General features: G+C 40.6%; 1 protein-coding gene across 5 annotated transcripts in view; it reads left to right on the top strand.

Annotated features, from left to right (window-relative positions):
- The first annotated feature begins 6,375 nt into the window (after window positions 1–6,375).
- The window catches only part of EPSTI1 (epithelial stromal interaction 1), a 99,922-nt gene continuing 86,334 nt past the window's right edge, over window positions 6,376–19,963 (top strand). For 3 of the 5 annotated variants that reach the window (XM_058849330.1, XM_058849339.1, XM_058849322.1), the window contains exons 1-3: window positions 6,392–6,647; window positions 16,711–16,769; window positions 18,732–18,815. In XM_058849330.1, coding sequence (XP_058705313.1) covers window positions 6,454–6,647; window positions 16,711–16,769; window positions 18,732–18,815 — 337 coding nt within the window. In that variant the 5' untranslated portion in view covers window positions 6,392–6,453. Of the gene's footprint in view, window positions 6,648–16,710; window positions 16,770–18,731; window positions 18,816–19,963 lie in introns of all 5 variants that reach the window. The other 2 variants (XM_058849348.1, XM_058849316.1) reach the window with 2 other exon arrangements.

Here is a 19,963-nt window from a genome sequence, read left to right as displayed (position 1 = left end):
GCATCTGCCCTTGACAGGTGCTTGATCACCTTTGGAAAGAAATTATAATCTATGAATTCAGGAAATATTTTATGTCATTGTAAGTGCAGCAAAATTGGATTCTTAAAGATACTGGGTCATAATATGGTCCATACAAATACATCCAGGCATGCTGTTAGATGGAGAACAGTGCTCAAAACATCTTTTTCATATCACCAGCAACACTACTGCTGCTGCTTTCCGGACAGAGAGCCACAGGAAGCGTATTGATTACTCAGAGCAAACCAGATAATCAACAGGAGGAAAATGTATCTCCTGCCAGGAGTGAAACAGTGTAGTTTGTTTTCCTTGGAAGCAAGGAGGGGAGGAATGAAAGCAGCTGGGTCTTTGGTTATGGTTCTCTCCCGAAGCTCCTCTCAGCGTGGCACAGCTGTGTGCTACGTTATGCACAGGATGGTGCTGGTAGAGACAATCTGTCCATTACTATTTAATTCAATCCTAAACACTGGTATGTTCCAGCATATTGTCACTATTAATGTGTAGCAATGTTGTCCAGATTTATGCCATTGAAGTTAATTGTCTGCATACTTTTCCTATAAATTATTTTCCTAAACAGTCTGTGCTACAGTATTCCATGTTGCAGTCAGGATCCACGCTGGCAAGAGTCTCTGTCAGGAATGAAGGAGAATCTAGAAATGGATATCAGGTTAAATCTTGTGAAATTGATAACAAGGAGCATGTGAGTGTTTGGGATTTTTAGCACTGAGAATTTCCTAAGAACCTGTAAATGTAGCACCCGATCAGTGAAATTAGAATAGCAGGGACCAAAGTTTCATCCTAAAGATTAAAAGTTTCTGAGGTCAGGCAGAGAAGAGAGTGTAATTGAAAGTTATCAAGGAAATCATGAGGCATATCATATAAAACTGGAAAAGTCAGTACTTGAACCTTGCTGAATTGTCATGTGCATACAAATGAATGAAGAATAAATCTTTCCAGCCAGGATTAGAAGTTGGAAGAGTTAATTCTCCTACAAGCATTTGAGTATTTAATTACCACAATATACTATAAAAGTAAAAAGAGGCATGAGCTGTGGATTTCTACTAATTTTTTTTAGGTAATGTATTTGGAAACAACACAATGAAGAATGTAATATTCTTTCTAGACACTATAATTGTCTGTATGACACCTTTGGTTGACTAGGTACCACAAAGTAATATATTATATAGAATCCCGAGCTGGAACTAATCACGGGCTTTAGAAATTTAAAGAGTATAATTATTCCTTGAAGAAGATAGTAGATATGCCAAAAAGCTCACATAGTTTTTGTGAATAAGTAAATCTACGCTTTAAGAGCTGTTAAGAAAAAGATCTATTCAGGAATATTGCAAATACTATTTTAATATTGCCAGTCTTCTCAAGGATTTTCCTTCTAGACACACAGCTGGAGCAATAGCTCTTAGAGGTCTTTGTTTCTGATACCGTTTGTGCAGTTTATCAGTTAATTTTGCCTTTTCCAATAGATTTTTGCAGGCATTTTTAATGGTATAAAACATTCATTTGTAGTCCTGATTGTTTTTATAACATCAGACCTTTTAAACAACTCTGTTTTATTATTTAGTGTAATTTATGTAGAACTATAGATATGTATAGTGCTCTTCTGGATAAAGAGTTGCTCCTAAAACGTGGTAATAATCTTCAGCCACTGGACATCAATACAGCAAATTCTGGACTTCAGTTAATTATATTTTCAATCCCCACTTCCGTTTGCTGAAGCAGTATTAGCTAAAGGAGAGGTGGACCTGCTGTAATGCTGAAGGATACTGTAGAGAAAGCAAGGGTCAATTTTCTTTTAGAGAGTGGAAGATGATAGCTTTTGACAGGTACCGTCAATTTCAGCTTTTTGCAATAAAATGGGAAGTGTGCGCAGCATTTTACATCTCCTAAATAGATTACCCAACAAATCCACACACACACACTTGTCAAAGCTAATGGCATTCTTTCTGCTGAACCTGACAAATTCCAGTTCTCAATCTAAACAAGAATAAATCTAAACCAAATGTTGACATTTTACCCTCCTCCTGGGGCTCCTCTCCAGGGAGCAGAGAAATTTCTCTTCTCCAGCACCCACAGCTGTAACAATTAGTGCTATCAACCCTGCAGAAAGCAATCAGACTAATTGTACAGCAAGGTAAAATACTCAGTCAGGAAAACATTGGTAAAATGCACCTCTAAAAATTCAATTCTTATTTTGCCACCACAGTATAACAACTCTATAAGCATTTCTAATTATAGATACTCCTCTGGGGATATTTGCCATCATTTGCCATTGCTCTAAAATATAGGGATACGTTCCCAATGATCAATTACTCACTATGCTCTGTAGTATATGTAGTATGTGTCTTACCTACTTAGACAAAATATCCAGGGAAAAAAGCTTTGTATGTGAACCCTTGAGCATTATATTCAGCTGTTGGACTAAGTGTTTTAGTGCTGATGACAAAGGAAAAAGCATTTCTCCAGCAATCAAGGCCTTCTGATACCATTTCCTGGCTTCTGAGAAAAATAGAGAGTGGGCTGTAAAAAAGCTTGCCTGTCCTGGCTGTCCTTTCAAAGGTCTCCTTCAGTTTGATGTTTTTCTTCAGGCTTTAGGCTTCTAGTATCTTTGGGTTAAATAAAAATCTTAGCTTTTAATGAAACGTGTCAGTAGTTGTGGAAAAAAAATAACCCTTAAAAATGCAAAACCTTAAAATGCCATAAGCCAACCAATGAAATAATGAAGAATGAACAGTTGTCTTCAAGGAAAAAAAATAGGGAACATTACAGTGGTTTAATTTCATGGGGGGTTTAATACTATTTCTTTCATAGAAGAGAGTTTTATCATATCTAACAATTCCCAAACAAATGATGATATGACTGACCCAGATCCTTTACAGTGAGAAAATGTCTCTGATACCTCTCATTTTCGGTATAGTTCATGGTGTTGCAGAGTTGGAAATAAAGGTTTAATACAAAATGTTCCTCCACAGAAGTTATTTTGGTTTATTATTGCAACTTCATGAGAAACACAGGTGAGGGAGGGAGTATGACGATTCTTAATATTTCACATGTCCACTGAGGAATTTTCTCAGAGCAAAAGAAAGATAATTTTCTGTCTTTCTTTCTCCCACAAAATAAAAGAAAAAAATGGTTGTTAATAGCTGAAGGCAATAGAGTCTTACAGACAAAAAGGCTTTACTTCGACAAATGAATTTTCTTTCTCCTTTTCCTGTTTTCTCCCCTCTCCTACTGGTGGGGAGGGAGAAGTCCTCACACCAGCTGTGTGAGTGCTCACTTGATAGCAAGGGCCAGTGCATCACAGCCTCAGATCCAGTTAGGGATCTGCAACAACAAAATATAAATACAGCCCCTAAGGTAGAATTGGCAGCCAGTATTTGGTGGGTCTAGAAAAATATAAGTACTGAATTAAAATCCTTATGGAAGATTTGGGAAGGGTTGAAATTTGGTGGTGTTTGCATGTTTCAGGAGGCTGAATACATTGGCACTCTGACGTTTTAGTGTCTATTTAACATCTACGACACTAAATAAAGCAGGGCTGGAGACTGATCCTTTTTCCTAAATACATCTAGTACAGTCTCATATATATGCTGCCCAAGACTAGCCTCCACTAGGCTAGAAGTAGCTAAGTGGCTGGGTTGACCCTAGTGAAGGCAATATGCATGTCCTTACCAAACTCCAAGTGTCCTGACAGCCTCAGGTGGTATTGCCATGATTCTAGAGCTTGATTATTATTTTGGGGATATTTCAGCTCAATGCATCTTAAGCAAGGTAAGAGCTGGGTTGCAGCCTGTGAGATGTTGTGGTTTAGTAGCACGAAACTGAAGGGCTGATGAATGATACACTGGAGTATTACACAAAGGCTGTGGGTTGAGTTTAAGATTGCTGGGATTGTGAAGAAGAGATGTTTAGGGTGGACAAAGTAAAGCTGGTACACTTGTTAATACTGACTGTCTGAGAGTCATGTCTTGCATGAGCCATCCTTAGAGCCAAACCTCGATTTTGTCCTGGACAGAGTTAGTTTTGATTGTTCACAACAGAGCTATGAAATAAATGGGGATGGAAGGAACAAAAGTGATCAAGCTTCTAGTGCTTGGGTTCATATCACATCCCAGTTTTTTGAGCAATATAGTTATAAATATTTAGATTCTACAGTTACTGTTTTCAGACAAAAGTTTCTAAATTTCAACAGGAAAATGACACTAGATCTGAATTTTATATAACAATATAGGATTATAGGATTGAAGACACAGCAGCAGTGGCCACATTAATTATAATCAATTTTTGTAATTAAATATGGGTTATTAAGACATCAATCTGTGTGGATAAGAACACTCCAGATGTCAAAGCTGGATTTTTACCAGATAGGGTGTCTGTAGGCACAGCTGTTATCCCACAAATCTTTGCAGTCATCAGACATGACTTTGCTATAATTTCTGTGCTACTTCTAGTGCTTCTGCATCTCCTGTATTGACCCTGCAGTTCTACAGAAGGAAATAAGCTTCATGCTTGCTTTCATTTGCTAGCACCTGGTACATTAAATATATGTATATATATTTGTGAAGAGAAGTGATGCGAGGGACTATGCACCAGTCCATCCCTTTACAGCACACTGCCCTTGCAGTTTCCAAAGTCTGCAGAATGATTTGTGTACAAATGAAGATCATCTCTGCTGCAGAGCATGTTAGGAGGGATGGGGGAGGGAGAGACTATTGGTGCTGCCTTCTTGAGGCAGCCCTAGGAGACACATCCTTGTGTATATGGAAGCTCTGGGAGGTGAGCTGCTGGTGGCAGGGTCCCAAGAAGCGTTATAACCATCAAGCAGCCTGTGGCTTTCCATATGGCATTTTACTTTACTCCTTTCCCCGCATGTGTGGAGAGTGCTGTTAAGACTTAGGTGGTCTGGGAAGTCAGGACACCTGGCCAGCGGTGTGTTTTTAGTGTAGCTTGATCAACTGAGGACAAAGAGTGATGAGATCTGCATGTGCAGAGCTGGATCTCCTTAGTTCTGCTGAGTTAACCTGGAGTAGCACTGCTAGCTCTTTTTCATTTGGCTTAGAAGTTGCCAAACATCTTTTATTTACTTATGATATTAAGAAGGTTGCTGGTTATCCCCAGCCCTGCAGGTCCCATGGATACAGTACCACTGGTTAGATGTGATCACTCAAAGGATCTCTATTTTCAATAAGTGGGTCATGTATTTGTCCTCTATTCAGGTAGAATTAGGAAATTCAAAGTAAAGAAGTTTTCTGATTGAGCAGAATTGAAAGGCTGAATTAGAACTTTTCAGACCATTGCATTGAGATTTATCTGAAGGTTAGTTTTTACTTTATTTTTCATCTTTCTTTGTACACTCATGCAAAATAGAATCCAGAAAAATCCCTTGTGAGAGGACTATGACTCAAAGAAACTGTCCATTCGTGAAAGCACCAGGGTGCTTTGCTGAGACCACATTTGTAACCCCCTAAGAAAGAGATGAGTTTTTGGGTGTGTAGTGGCAAACCTCTGGTCTGCATAAGACAGATGGGTGAACTTATAACGGTCAGAGTCTGCAAGCTGGGCTTTGAGGCCAATGAGAGGCAGATCTTGTGGAGACAGGATGGTGCTTTTCACCATGCCAAACTGCCCACTCTTACACACACCCCCCGTCAATGGATCAAGATCTTCAATCATCACTTCGACCAATAGCAACACTCAAGTCTCATTGTAAATCCAGGGGTGGTTGTTATGTATCTTCCTACTCTTAGACTTCCTTACTCTTTCTTCCTTTTTTAACTCTTGCACATTTTAAGTGATATCTTTATGCTTTCATATTGTCATATTACTGTAGATAATAGTAACCAAAAATGGCTATATAGCTGCTTTCCATTGCAACCAAATTGTTCATATATATATACATATATATATATATATATATATATATATATATATTTGCAAACACTGATCATTCAGTGTTTTTTTTTTACTCAAATCTGCCCCAAGAGATCTATTAACAAAAACCTGGGTTACCTTCACCTTCAGGGGTTGGTCATAACACCACCAGGAGTTATTCCCTCTGTCACAGGGAAGGGCTGGGTTAAAAAAAAAATGTCAGAAATATATGTCAGAAATATATCAGAAAAATGTCAGACCTCCCCTTGCTTCTGTTGTCACCTGGTTTATTAGTACAGATCAGCTTTGCTGTCACCTTCTGACTCCCTTTCTGCCTGGGTGCTGTGATTGAGATGATGAAACTTCAGCTTCAGCTGGAGGATCCTCAGAAAGCAGTACATGTATTGGCATGCCTGGCAGTCAAAAGTTCAGGAAGGGGAGGTGCTTACCAGGAATTGAAACTGATTTGTGGTAACTCCAAAGTTTCGAATGTCTCCCTAGCTGTAGCAACAATACTGGTTTCTATCAAGGGAAGGTACTTGTAAAACCATGTCTGGGGTTGGGGGATGGAAGGAAGGCAGCAGGTACAGGACAGCTACTACCTCCTATAGTCCATCTTCCTCTCAAGGTAACCCCTGGCATGGCAACAGTGAAATGGGGAAAGGTGAAAATGCCCAGAAGCTAACAGTATCTGAAGAGAAACGAAGAGGCAAAGCATCAGCCCACCCACCGCAGCAACATCAGTAAGTAACAAGGACTAAGATGGTTCACCTGTACTGGGTGTCTGCTCTCCAGCTTACTCGAGGTGTACACCTTTAAGAGTGTAAATACTTTATAGAGAACATAAATTTGGCTGAGCATGCAAGCAGCATGTCGTCATCTTCTTGAAGCTTTCTACATGAGACCTGAATTGTTCTGGCAGGCTTCTTGATGGCATGGCTTACACCCTGTGCTGTGCGGCCAGTTCTGTACCTTGGATACTGGAGTATGTGGTGTCTGTTTCTTGGCATCTTTTTTCAAAGTGAAATTTCATATCTGGTTCTAGCTCCTTGATTTCTGTTTCTCCTAATATTTCATCTTGGAAAATCTAAAAATACTTACTTTGGCTTACGAGATGGATATAGGCTGCATTCCAGCACTGCTCTGAATGCAGTCAAGGACAGAGAACAGCTTCCAGAAACTTCATGCTGACAAAACTAAAACCAAAGCTTCGTCTCTTGATTTTATTTTATGCTTTATTGGAATCTATGCTTAGTCCATCTCTGGATTTCCAGTGGCAATCCTGTGATAGCTTGCATAAACTGTGTCTTGCAGATATAATACAGAATAGAAACTGAAAGCTCTGTGTGTGTTTGTGTGTGTGTGTATTTTATGCACCTGTGTTTAATCTAAATATGCTTAGATGACCATAGCTAAGTGTTTAGTCTTTTTCCCCAAATGTTCTTTTTCTGAGTTCTCAGTAACAGTGCATATAATGCTAAGATTGTCATTATTGTTATGTGCTGACTTTGCTTAGCTTGCTTATTTTTTTTCCGGTTTTCAAAGCACAGCTGGCAAAACTGCAAACTGTTTCAGTTTCCTTTCCCTTCTTTCTGGATGAAGAAGGTGGAGCCACCTGTGAAGGAGGTGGCAGGCAGCTTATGGTGAGCAGAGATCAGCAGCTTTCCATTGAAACCCATGAATGCTTGCCTGTTAGGTAGTAATGACACAGGGACTATTGAGAGCTGAGTCCCTTTAAAATCCATCAGTGCTTTAATGACTGACTTTCAGAAGAGCAAACAGCAATTCCTTAGTTACAGTCTGTTTATTTTCTGCCACTTCTAAATGTGAAAAATGCTCTGTCTTGCCTGCTCTCACAGTGCCAGGTATCCACAGTAGAGCAAGGACAGCCCCAGTTTGTTTATGTAGTTGTGATGTGTGCATTTTGTTGCTGTTTGGGTTTTCTTCGGGGGGAGGAGGGGGCAGCAGGGCTAGTGGGAGTTTTTCAATTGGCATGACTGCCTTTACCCAGTTTTTGTCTGGGATACAAACCCCCTGGTATAGGTTAGGTGAATAATTAATCAATTGGTTTGCCAGAGCTCCCTGCTGAATTTAAGGCCAGGACACGTATAATTACTGTTCCCTCTTTCATCTTGCATGATTCTTGCAGACATAAAGCTGGTGTGCATCTGCTGCAAAGACTGAGTAGTATTTTTTGCATGTGAAAAGATTCTCTCTGTGAGTTCATAAAGTTCTAACAAAGAATTAGTTCCTAAATCTTAGATGTACAAATTAAAATCTGCATTAGTATTCAGTTAATGAGAAGAGGGATAGGGGAAAGGCAGGTTGAAACAGAAACCATGTAGTATGTACTCAAAAAATGTAGTGAAAGAGAGTGGGGTTTGCATCTGTCCCTTGAGAAGGGGGATGCTACCAGGCATTTTGAATGGGATGAAGCCACTCAAACTGCAATTTCATTAACTAACACAGATCAAAGGAGAAGACAGCATCTGAAATACTGAAACAGAAGAGCACAGATCTTTATTCTTAAGAAAAAAAAAATGTTTCATTCATTTTTACTTTGTTCATTTGCTCAGGTTACATTTCAAGAAATATTTCAGATTAAAATATCATTTTGGCAGTGATAAAGCTGACTCACCTTTTTAGCCACCAACCCATTTTAATGTGACCTTTAAAACTAAAATACTGGGACACCTTCAGAGTGGTCCAGGTTTTCAGGCTCTGGGATAACAAGAGCAGTTGGAGAGCTGAAGTCATGGGGTGACAGTAGGAGTAAAAAAAGCTCAGACTAGCATTACTAAAGAATTTCTGGAATATGCATAGCAGAGGGAACATGAGGGGCCCAAATAGGATGCCTCCATGCCAAGTAGTGTCTCTATTCCAGCTTCTGCTTGCTATTTTTTGGAAATAGACAGGCATATGGTTTTTCTGCCAGCAAAGCAGGAGTTGGAGTCTCTTTTAAAGGCTCTGTGTAAATTGTTTCCATGCAAACTCTCTGTCTCAGGCTGCGAGAGAAATTGGCAGTGGGAAAACATCTCAGGAGCATCTTAGGGTTGGATCAGGAAACCTTTTGTTTAGATTGGACACAAGAAATATGTGTGGGATGTAGCATGTTGCAGTCCTGTTCAGTGCTCAATATTCAAACTGGACTATTAAAAATGCAAGGTGGAAAGCTGATATTAGAGGACAGTTTTGCTTTGGAAAAACCCTTCTATGATTTATCAGGGATGAGAAGTGACAATAAAATGGTCCTTATTAAGAAAAATTCTTGTTCAAATACAAAATTGAACTCACATTTTGCAGATCCCCATCCAGTTATACATAGAATGTGGTTTCAGGCCATGCATGGACAAAAAAGTCACCAGGATGACAAGAACTTGAAACTGCATATAATAAGCTTGCATTTAAGTGGCTTTGCTTTGTCTGCTAAGTGCCATGAAATTAACTTGAGGAAAGCAAATTCCCAAATTGCCCCCATTCATACCTATTCAGAAACAAAAGTCTGTACAGAAGAAAGGTGGAGGAAAGTGGGGAAATTAGAGGGTGAACTATAGCTAGTGCCTGAAAAAGAAACTGCTGCCCCCATTCAGCAGTCTGCCTTTAGCGCCTTTAAAGCTGCCAGGAATAATACTGGTTCTGGTAAAATCCATTAAAAACTGAAATTCAAAATAATAAAGCCTGAAGATATATTGCTGCACAGCTGGTAACAGTCCCTCATCATTTTGTTTGAAAGGAGAGTGAACTTGGTATAGTGCTTGACTTGAGAAATTGTATTCTTTGATTGCTGGAGCCAAATCTATCAGAGCTTTCTTTCCTTCCTTTTCCGATCTTAATCCTGAATTTAAAAAAAAAACGAAACAAAAAAAAGCCCAAAATATCTATGTTGTTATAAGACCCCTCATCCTTTTGCTGACAGACTATACTTAGCAGTTCTGGTTTTCTTTTTTCTTTAATGAACTGAAGTTTCTTTAAAATAAAAAAAAGGTCTACAGCACTGTAGGTACATTTTTAGCAAAATGATTGTTTTGCCCACTGCCCAGGCACTGGTGGGAGTGCAAGACAGGTAATTTGAATTATAGAAAATCTGTTCAGAGTTTAGCTTTCCACTTGCTGCACAGGAGAAATCTCCCAACTCTCTGTCTTTCAGGCTGATGTACTAATGTTTACAACCCAGTGGAGCAATTCAGAGATGCCTGGCTCTCCTGTGGTCAGTAGCCAGCCTTTCTCCAGGCACAGGATTAGTGGCAGGGTCTATGTAAGACAATAACTATACTGTTAGTCTGGACTGTGGGGGTTGCTGTTCTATATAGAGCCTGGGGGTGGGAAGGAAGTCCTTCCAAATTCTGTATTAGAAGATCTTTTTGGAAGAGATTGTTTTGCACAAGCCCTGATATGTTCTCTTGATGCATAGCTTGATGAGGAGTAGTGGTGAGATGATGAATAAGGAATGTATTGGAGGATGCTGCGTTTGGGCAGGGGCGATGTAAGGACAAATTCTCTGATGCCGAGACAGCAGAGGAGGAAATACATTGTCGAAAAGAAAAAGGAGGAAGCAGAGATGAACATGCCACTAGCTCAAATCTCAGTGTTCATGTGACATGGCATCTGACCTGCGGAGCTCCCCAGGCATGCTGGCAAGCCTGACATGCAACACTTGCACACCTCTGCAGGGGATATCTTGGCTCAGCACTTGGTGCTGCCAAGCCCAGCGCCTGGCCTGCCCACGTATGATGCGCCATGCTCCTCACAGCTAGGGATTACCCGGGGCTCCAGCTGGATCTGGCATGCTCCCTACATCCCTGACACGGTGCTGCACTGAGGGAACTGAGCATGAGCCTGGCCGTGTCCGGCTTTTCTAGACTTTGCTGGGTCTGATGCTGATCTACCACACTGCCACAGTGAAATCTGCCCCTTTGGTGTAATCTGACCACAAGCACAGGCTGACTAATAGCACATTACTGTTTTCAGAGGAGGGAAAGCTGTGCTGTGAGCCAAGTGTGGGCTGACAGCATTTGATCCCTCAGGGTGGCAATTTCCTTGGATCATTAGAAGCTGGTTGAGATTGTCCAAAACAGAGTACTGGCTGAAGCACCTGCCCTTCTTTCTGATGTGCCAAGACCACAATGAGCTGCTGAGTCTGAGCCTCATCTAAACTGTTAGAAATTCAGTTCCAAGTTTAAGTTTTAGTCTTTTGGACCAAATTTTAACTTCAGGAATTTCTCTACAAGAGTGTGGGTAACAGCCGAACCTCAGGTCTGTTTCTTTCCTGCAGATTTCTGACTCTTGCTTTCTCCTGGGCTGCTCTCTGCTGCTCTTTCCCTTCTCACTCTTCCCCCTTGCCAATTCACTTCTTCAGGATTTAAGTATTTGCTTTAACCAAAAGCCTCAAAAGGCCAAAAATGTTGTCTGTTCTTAATGAAAGGGACCAGACACAGAAATGAGTTATCCTGGTTTAATAATCTTCCAGGCATAATTTGAACTGTGATAATTAAGTTCGTTCCTGGCCTGCGGAAAACACAGGATAAAATCCATGGACGTAGATTTTTGGTGATAAACGTTTCCTGCTAATGTAGTTCATTTTCTGCCTCTTGTGTTTAGAGCACCCATGCAGTGTGTAATGCCCCAGTAAATCACTTTTGCCTCTCAGCTGCAAACTGGTAAGATGCTGCCACTGATAAAGATGGAAAGCCAGAGCTCTAAGCCTGCATGCAAAGTTTGCACACTCTCCTCAAGCTCTGCTTATGGCACTGCTGGGACACAGAGCATATTGCTCAGCTGAGGTCTAGAACTGTGGCTGTCAATTATCATTAGCATCTGGCTGTGTGTGCATTGCAAAATAGGGATACCTACAGGACAGTTGTCTGCTTGCTGGGTTTTGGCATCTTGTACCCCTTTAATTTGGCAGCTTCTGCACTGCTCAGCAGCATATGGCTGCTCCATCAGGCACAGGAGCCTTGGTGAAAACAATACTTTGCGGTGGTCTGGATTTCACCGCTCTTCAACCAATTCCTGATAAGGAACACAAAGTTCAGGTTATTGCATCTTCAAAGGAAATTCAAGAGTTGACTTTGGCAGTTTGGTCGCTTTTATCTTTTAAATTCAGTCTTAACATATTATCTAATGCAGTATCTCACTCATGTCTTTCCCTAGGTCCCTCCTCAGACTGAATCTACCCATGTCTCCCTCCCAAGCTTTAGTCATTTGTGTTGCTCTCCAACTTCAATCTATTTAGTTTCTGTCTGTTATGCAGAGCCCTCTGCCCAGCAGAGCAAGATATTTGGCTTTCAGCTCTGTGATATTCATGTGCCAATGCACCCACAGTATAAAATGCAGTGGAACTGGGAATAGTTTGTAACACCCATTCCTTTTGTAACTCTTTAAACTATTTCACACTTCATTTGAAAATCTCTCCTGTGGCAGATGGCTGGAGTGGACTTGAGGAAAAACGGAAGAGCACAGCTCTGCAAAAACTATTACCAGTGAAGAGCAGCCCTCAGATGTTTTTTCAGTTTTAGAAATAAACCATTTTATACAAACCTGAAAGAAAGTAGAACAAAAGTTGCTATGGTCAATGCCTTGAAAGCACTGAAAAGGTGTCCTTGTGCTAGTTAGAAGAGCAGACTTACACATACGAATCAGAATTTAAATGTTCAGACATGGTGTTCCTAATGTTACTGATCAGGCAAAGTGTAAACGATCATTACAGATTATCTATGACTGGATTGCATGTTTCTCCTGACTGAAATGTTATATATCTCTGTATGTGCTGGTTTTGACTGGAGTAGAGCTTATTTTCTTCGTAGTAGTCGCTCTGGGGGCTATGGTTTGGATTTGTGACCAAAACAGTGTTGATAACACAGAGATGTTTTTGTTACAGCTGAGCAGGGCTGACACTGAGCCAAGACCTTTTCTGCCTCTCACCCCACCAGAGAGGGCTGGGGGTGCACAGGAAGTTGTGAGAGTTGTGGGACAGCTGACCCCCAACTGGCAGAGGTGTACCCCACAACATATGGCATCATGCTTAGCATACACAGCTGGGGGAAGAGGAAGGGTGAGATGCACAAAGTGATGGTGTTTGTCTTCCCAAGTCACCACTACATGTGATGGAGCTTTCCTGGGGATGGTGGAACACCTGCCTGCCCATGGGAAGTGGTGAATCCATTCTGTGCCCTGCTTTGTTTTTGTGTGCAGCTTTTGCTTTACCTGTATTTATCTCAACCCGTGAGTTTTCTCACTTTAAACCTTCTAACTCTCCCTCCCATCCCATGAGGGGCGGAGTGAATGAGCAGCCATGTGGAGCCTAGTTACTGACTGGGGTTAAACCACAATGATATATTGTTACCTAGGTATTTATATACAAGGGTATATATTATGTGTATCTGCTTGAAAAATCATAGGAGGTTACTTTTTTTAAAATTTCAATATAGATACATTGTCTCATTGGGTTATAACTTTCTTACTCTCATTAATATCTGTTCAGTCTGTGTAATGAGTCAATACATTCCCATTTTCTGCAGAGAAAATAAAACAAAAAACACTCCTCAAGATTAATATGATCCATAAAGGCAGAAGATGTTTTTTCTTTTTTAAAGAGCTATAACTCGGGTAAGATGTTCTTTCTCCCCTTTCCAGTAACTTCTGCATTTGTATTTATAAAACAACTCTACCCCAAAGATATGCTTAAGTCTTGTAACAATTAGAATCATTATTAGAGAAACTGTAAAGTTAAATTCTTTATAATCTTTTCTGTCTGTGGATTTTGAAGCACTTCATATATTGGTATAAAGCACAAAATTCTGCACACCACTGATAGCTTAAAATCTTCACATTTCCTTAATTGCTCCTCAGGTAAGTAGGATAATTTGCTCCAGACTTATGGCTACAGTGGCAACTTAGAAACTGACTGGAATATTAAATTGACAGGCTGTAGTGGGTTTTATAGGCTTAACTGGATCAGAGGTTTTTCCTGAACAAAGAAATGACGTACAATATCCTGCAAACTGGATAAAAACACAAGGTGAAAGCTGGTGGTGGGTTTTTGCATTATCTTTTCTCCCTTCAAAAACAGAATCTCAAGAAAATAAGGGATATTAGGTGCGGATTTTAGAACTGGTAGGGCAGAGTTCCTCAGGCAACAGCTCATCTGGCTCTTCTCCTGTAGGGTTAAAAGGCAAGAAGCCAGTTTGTACCCTGACTTTCAGCCCTCCCACAGGAAGCTTACCATGTACTGCTCCGTGTACTTTCTTAAGCCAGTGCTTCACCACCCTCACATGAAGGAATGTCTTCCTACTATCTTACCTAAATCTGCCCTTCTTCAGCATAAGGCCGTTTCTGATACCAGTACCCAAATCCACACTCTGACATATCTTTCCAGAGACCAAGGTGAATGCCATAAAGTTAGGTAAACTTTATTAGTTAGGTAAATAATGCTTCCCCACCTTTTTTTTTTTTTTTCCTTATAATTTCTAATAACTAAAAGCATTAGATAAAAGGCAAAGAAAACCTGGTGTTCTGTTCTCCCCTTCCCTCCCCCGTTGGAGACTTGACATCCTCACTTTCTTTGCCTTTATTTCAATAAAATGGAAACCAGTCTGACTTTTAAATAAGCACTGTTTTAAACACTCTGACTCTTTATCTGCTCTCTGGATAACAGATGGTAAATGTACTGTCACTTCTACCTCTTTTGTAAACTGATTGATCTTTGCTGTATTTCATGTGCAGTCCTTCTGAGGTGCTGATGATGAGGCCACGGTCAGGTACTGCAGGAATGGGCCCCACCTGGCCTCCTGGGGTCTGAGCCTTCCAGCCAAAAAGCAGAAGCAGATAAAGGAAATCTAGCCAAAAGGGCTAGATTTGATACCGTGATTTCTCATACATGTTCAGACAAGCTGAGGTATTTTTTAAAAAAAAATTGATTATAACTTAAATCAACCGGCAAATACTGTTTGAAATCATCAAAGTACATGGTATAAAAACTCTTCTGCCCTCTAGTGCTGTGAAACAGTGTGCTTTCTTAGCTATACTGATCGATTTTTGGGAGGGGAAGATATGTAGCATTGCAACCCACAATTTCATCCACTTTTATCACTGCCGAAGGGAAGGGAAGGGAGTTTAAAAGGTACTTAATAATTTTTGTGTATGAACTTGAGAGAAATATGATCTTAATATCTGAAGCAAAAACAAAAGCTACTAAAAAAGTCTTGAAGCAGATAAATTGTACAGCAGCTTGTTAAAGGCACTTTGGGATAAATTGGAAATGCTGCTACTCAATCAAACAGAGAAAAATCTGAAGCAACATCTCTGATAGGGAATGTTATGCCATAAGCGAGATGTGTTGTCAAAGCTCCTTTTAAGTAATGTTTGCAGTTGTGTGGTGAATGCCAGCGGGGCATTGCTGCTCTCTTCACTCCTGCCTTTGAGGGTCTGGGATTCAGTGGAGACATGCAGAACAGTCTCACCATCTCGGGGGCACCAGAGTATGCTGGCAGAAAGGGAAAAGATCATATTAAATGGCACCATTAAAGCTCACGGCTCTGTCTTTACTAGTTTAATCTCATAAATTAATCCACATCCTCCTAGAATAAGTCTTCAAAGAGAAAGAGGTAATTGGATATAAATACTCTCTTACCAAATGCTGAATTACACTGATATGGCAGCAGGCAGCTTTGGGCGCTTTGATCTTTTTGCATGATTTTCATTCCCCTTTTAAGCCTTAGTCTTGGGCCTTATTGTTCCATTACTTTTCCACTGCCAACTTCAATCTCTGCTAACTAGTTTGTCCTCTAGCCACTCCCTATGGCCCTTCCTGAAGAGGTTCAGCCTTCACCCCTAATTATTCTTTGCTAGCTGTTCTCCTTGTGCTTTCCCTGCAATGCAGCCAGATGAAATATTTGTGCCCACATGTGCATATAAAACCCTGCCAAGACTCTAATGTGTGGGGCCAACTGCTACTTAGTGCATTTCTGGTAAACCTGCACCCCCATGGCACAGCTTCTGCTGAGTGGGAGCCATGTAAACTCGTACTCACACAATACACCATGGAGATAAAACCCTTTGTCTTCTCCAAGTGGAACTGACATGTTTTCATCACTCTTTTGATCACCTCGAGTCTCTTTATACACTGTGAACCCTGTCTTGCCTCTTTGCTGTCACATTAGATTGATAGCTCCTTGAGACAGCAACTGCATTTTGAATTAACTCTGGCAAAACAGGCCCTTGTCCTGATTCAGTGAGTCACACAGCAAGATGAATATGCCCAAGGAATTCCCAATGCCTGAAAAATGAAAGGCTGACAAGGAAACTGAGGCTCAGGCTGAGAGTAAGTGCTCTGGGTCCATCACAAACAGTGTGACTTTGCACACTCCTTGGGCAACTTCTGGGCAGACTGCTTAAGCCCACAAGGTGCTTGGTGCCCACAAGGTAAGGGGTGGGCCTGACAGCACCAGTGATCTTCCCAGTAGACAGTGGTCTTCAACATGGAACATTTTGATTCAAGGAAGTGATTTGATTTGAAATGCATGAGATCTGAGGTCAGCAGTCTGGAGTAAGTCTTGAGTAAGAACAGCAAAGTCTATGGTATAAGTTCCTGAAAATATTATCTTTGGTATCTGCTTCCAATTCTAAATATAACAAGTGTTTCTAGAGTACTTACCAAAAATTCCTAAAGGCCTGAATCAGAATAAATACTAGGTTTTATATGAAGTTGTTTTCTACAAGAGGAGAAAACTGACTCTGCTGATAAAGGAACTCTTTCTAGTCCTAATTTTATGTAAACAGGAAAAATAAGGGTGTATTCTTTCATTTTAGTGTTGGCCCATGTGTCGTGGTAACTCCAAGTGAAACCAGAAGAAAACAGTTGCAACAAAGTAAGTTCAGTTGTGTAATCTCATAATACATTATTTCTACTTGAATAACTTTAGGGCTTTAGCATTTTATTGCTCTTGAGATTTTTATCCTCATTTTTACAATGGTTTTATATGTACAGCTATGACAGTAATGCCAGTGCTATGAGCATTTTCCATGATCATGTAGCTTTTCTTAAGATTGACTCATCATCTGGCTTCACTTCATGCAGAATAAATCTTGTTTGGAAGGGTTTTGATAATTTCAATGCAAGACCTGTTCACGATGGCTTCTACAAGATTATGCTGGAATTAGCTCTATCCAACTTTTACAGGGTTGAATTAATATTAGGTAACTTTGAACAGTCTCAGGGTTAGGAGGAGGAAGAACAAAAATATAAATAAATATTTTTTAAGATACTCCCATGTGGAAACAAAAACAACTGCAGAGGCTGTTGGTTCTTGAACATGCATTTAAGGATTGCAGGTGAGTCTTTTACTGAATCTGGTTAAAGTCATTGTAGATGAAAAGTATTTGTGGATATATGTTCACTTTTGCTTGGATTTGAGTCTTGCTGGTGAAAGTAGCTAAGCAGGAACGAACACACTAAACCTCTACCAGAAAGATCAGGCATATGTTGAAATCTTTTATTGGCAAAGTTACAGCAAGGGTCAGTTGTGAAATAAATTCTATATTCAGAGGTGACTGACTGAGCAGAGCAGTCCTACACACCTGAGCATTGATTTATGCAAGACATGAAAGCTGAAGGAATGTGAAACAGCATTTCTCAGGTCTTGAGTCCTCAAGGAAACAGTGCAATTAAATCCTTTCTTCTCAAACATTGTGAGTTTGCCTGAAATGCTTTACCAGCAGGCTGGTATGGGTTGGGTTTCCCTTTGGTTGCAAGAAAGTAAATGGACTTAAAATTTTTTTGAAGGAAGAATAGCAGCAGATCATCTTAGACCTGACTGTAATGCTAACAGCAAAGGTGCTGCTGCTGTAATAAAGATCTGTTTTCACTTTGTGGCACCAGTGTGAAAGGTCTGAAGTATGTCAAGCATTTCTGTCTCAGACACTGGCAGAAACAGGACCTCACTGAATGCAGTCTCTACCTAAATGCTTGTTTTAAAGGTGAAATAAAAACCATGTTCTCTGTCTTTTGGGTCTCTTTAGAAGCTTACCCAAATACTGGCATTATCCTCTTAGAGGAGGGCTGGTGTTAGCCTCCGATAGCCATAGCCAGCCATTAGGATATACAGTTAGTAAGACTGAAATAAGCTCCCTAGAGCAACTCAAGTGCTAGTGTAAAACACAGCACCTCTTCCCATAGGCTTCATTGGCTTTGCTATTGAAAGTAATTGTGTTTTTTCCTCTGCCAGTCAGCAAAGAGAGAAGTGAAATCAGCCATCCTAGAGCATATGGCTGCACCCCAGCTCTATTGACTTCCACTGACTACCCTGGGAGCTTGCTGCCCATCTCACATGTGGGTGCCTATGTTGAAGTGTCTCAATTTGAAGCTGATTCATGCATTCTGCCTATTTTTATTTAGGGAGCATGTGGTTGGGAGGGAAAATTACTTTTCATTTCCCTGCTGGGGAGCATTACACCACAAGGATTTCCCTCTATGCAGCAATAACATCTTCATCGTAACAACTTCTGCTTTACCTGCAGGAGTAAATACTGTGGCACTTACCTGTAGGTTCCCAGGGGTTAAAAAGCAGTCTGTTATCACTCTCCTAGCTGGTTTCAGCTTTATTTTTGGGGTTGAGTCCTAGGGTTGCTCACCATTACAGTCTCAAGTTAGGGAAAATGTTTGCCTTATTAGCTGATCATTGCAGTGACTGCGTAACCTCTTGTGGGAGTGTCTGCGTCCCTCGAGACCAAGTTCCTGGATGGTCTTCAGGATTACATGCAATTAGCAGTAATGGCTGCTTTTTAGTATTCCTCTAACTTCTGTATATTTATTTCATTTTATACCTGCCCAGTTGCTAAGAAAGAGCTTGATGACCTGGAGCAATGGAAGAAAGAACACAGGCCAGGGCCAATTATGTTGGTGCCGCAGAGACTGGGTAAGACATGTAAATCAGCAATTGAGAAATGCAGAATTTAATTTTCCAAGACATGAGACATTTTTCACTTTTTCTCGCTACTTATTATAAAGCGATTCAGTGTCAATAAGGGCTGACATGAGCCCATTGTATGTGTTCTGTACTTCTTGATGATCATGGCAAGGAAGATGTTTCTGAACAAAACAGCACAGATTGTCACTCATGAAATCTGTCAAGATCAGAGTAGAAAATCTGTACTAACATTTGGGGAAAACAGGTGGATTAACCCTCCTGCTGTTTACACTGTCTGTGGTTGATGTCTCGGAGGGGGCACACACTTGTCAGTAGTGTGCAGATGGACAGCATGTTGGAGACCCTCCAGTTACCATAAAAAAACTCCTCTGTTTTACTATGTGTGCTTCTCTGGCTGCTGGCTCTTGAAGAGGCTAAAGTGATCCCTGCAGCTTCATCATTTGCAGGCTAAATGTGCATGAAGCCCTGTATGACCAATTTTATAAAGATAAAAACAGACAAGTAAATGAAAACCAGGGTAAAAAGCTGCAAGAACTTAAGACACCATGAACATAACTGATGTGTTTGCTAAGATAACCAAGATGTTTTCTAGATGGGTGAGGGAAAGTACAGGAGATATCTTGAATTGCAACCACTATAAAGTATTGAATTTAGTGACATTTCAGACTTAGTTTAAAAAAGTTCTAGAAAAGAAGAGCTACCCTTCCTTACTGTGGCTGTTGTAGGAGAATTTGGGGTACACAGTGCAGGATGTGGTCTGCTTTGACCTGCAAATTAAGTTCTTTCTCTGCCAGGCTACACAAGTTTGTGGTGGTGTACAGTGCATAAAAATAGACAGCAGTGGAATTTGAACTGACTCCAACCCAGAGGTGATTTTTGGCTCAAGGTGATCCTGGTCCCACCTGTTCTACCCTACAGCTGAGTCACAGTTGTTTGCAGTGGTGGCAATGCCCTGTATTCCTGCCATCACGTGCAGTTGTATGGCCACAGTCTTTGTGAGTTCAGGTGGAACATCTGCCTCTTGCTTGTGAGTAGCTCCTGGAAGACATACTTCTGTCACAAGAAGACCACAGAGCTTTTTGCTGAAGAAAGTGACATCTGGAAAAAAAAAGAGCGGTTTGTGTGTGCTGGCTGCG

The sequence above is a fragment of the Poecile atricapillus genome, chromosome 1 (genome assembly GCF_030490865.1).
Source record: "Poecile atricapillus isolate bPoeAtr1 chromosome 1, bPoeAtr1.hap1, whole genome shotgun sequence".
NCBI classification, from domain to species: Eukaryota; Metazoa; Chordata; class Aves; order Passeriformes; family Paridae; genus Poecile; species Poecile atricapillus.
The sequence above is the reverse complement of the archived record's forward strand: the minus strand, read 5'-3'. Positions and strand labels throughout refer to the sequence as shown.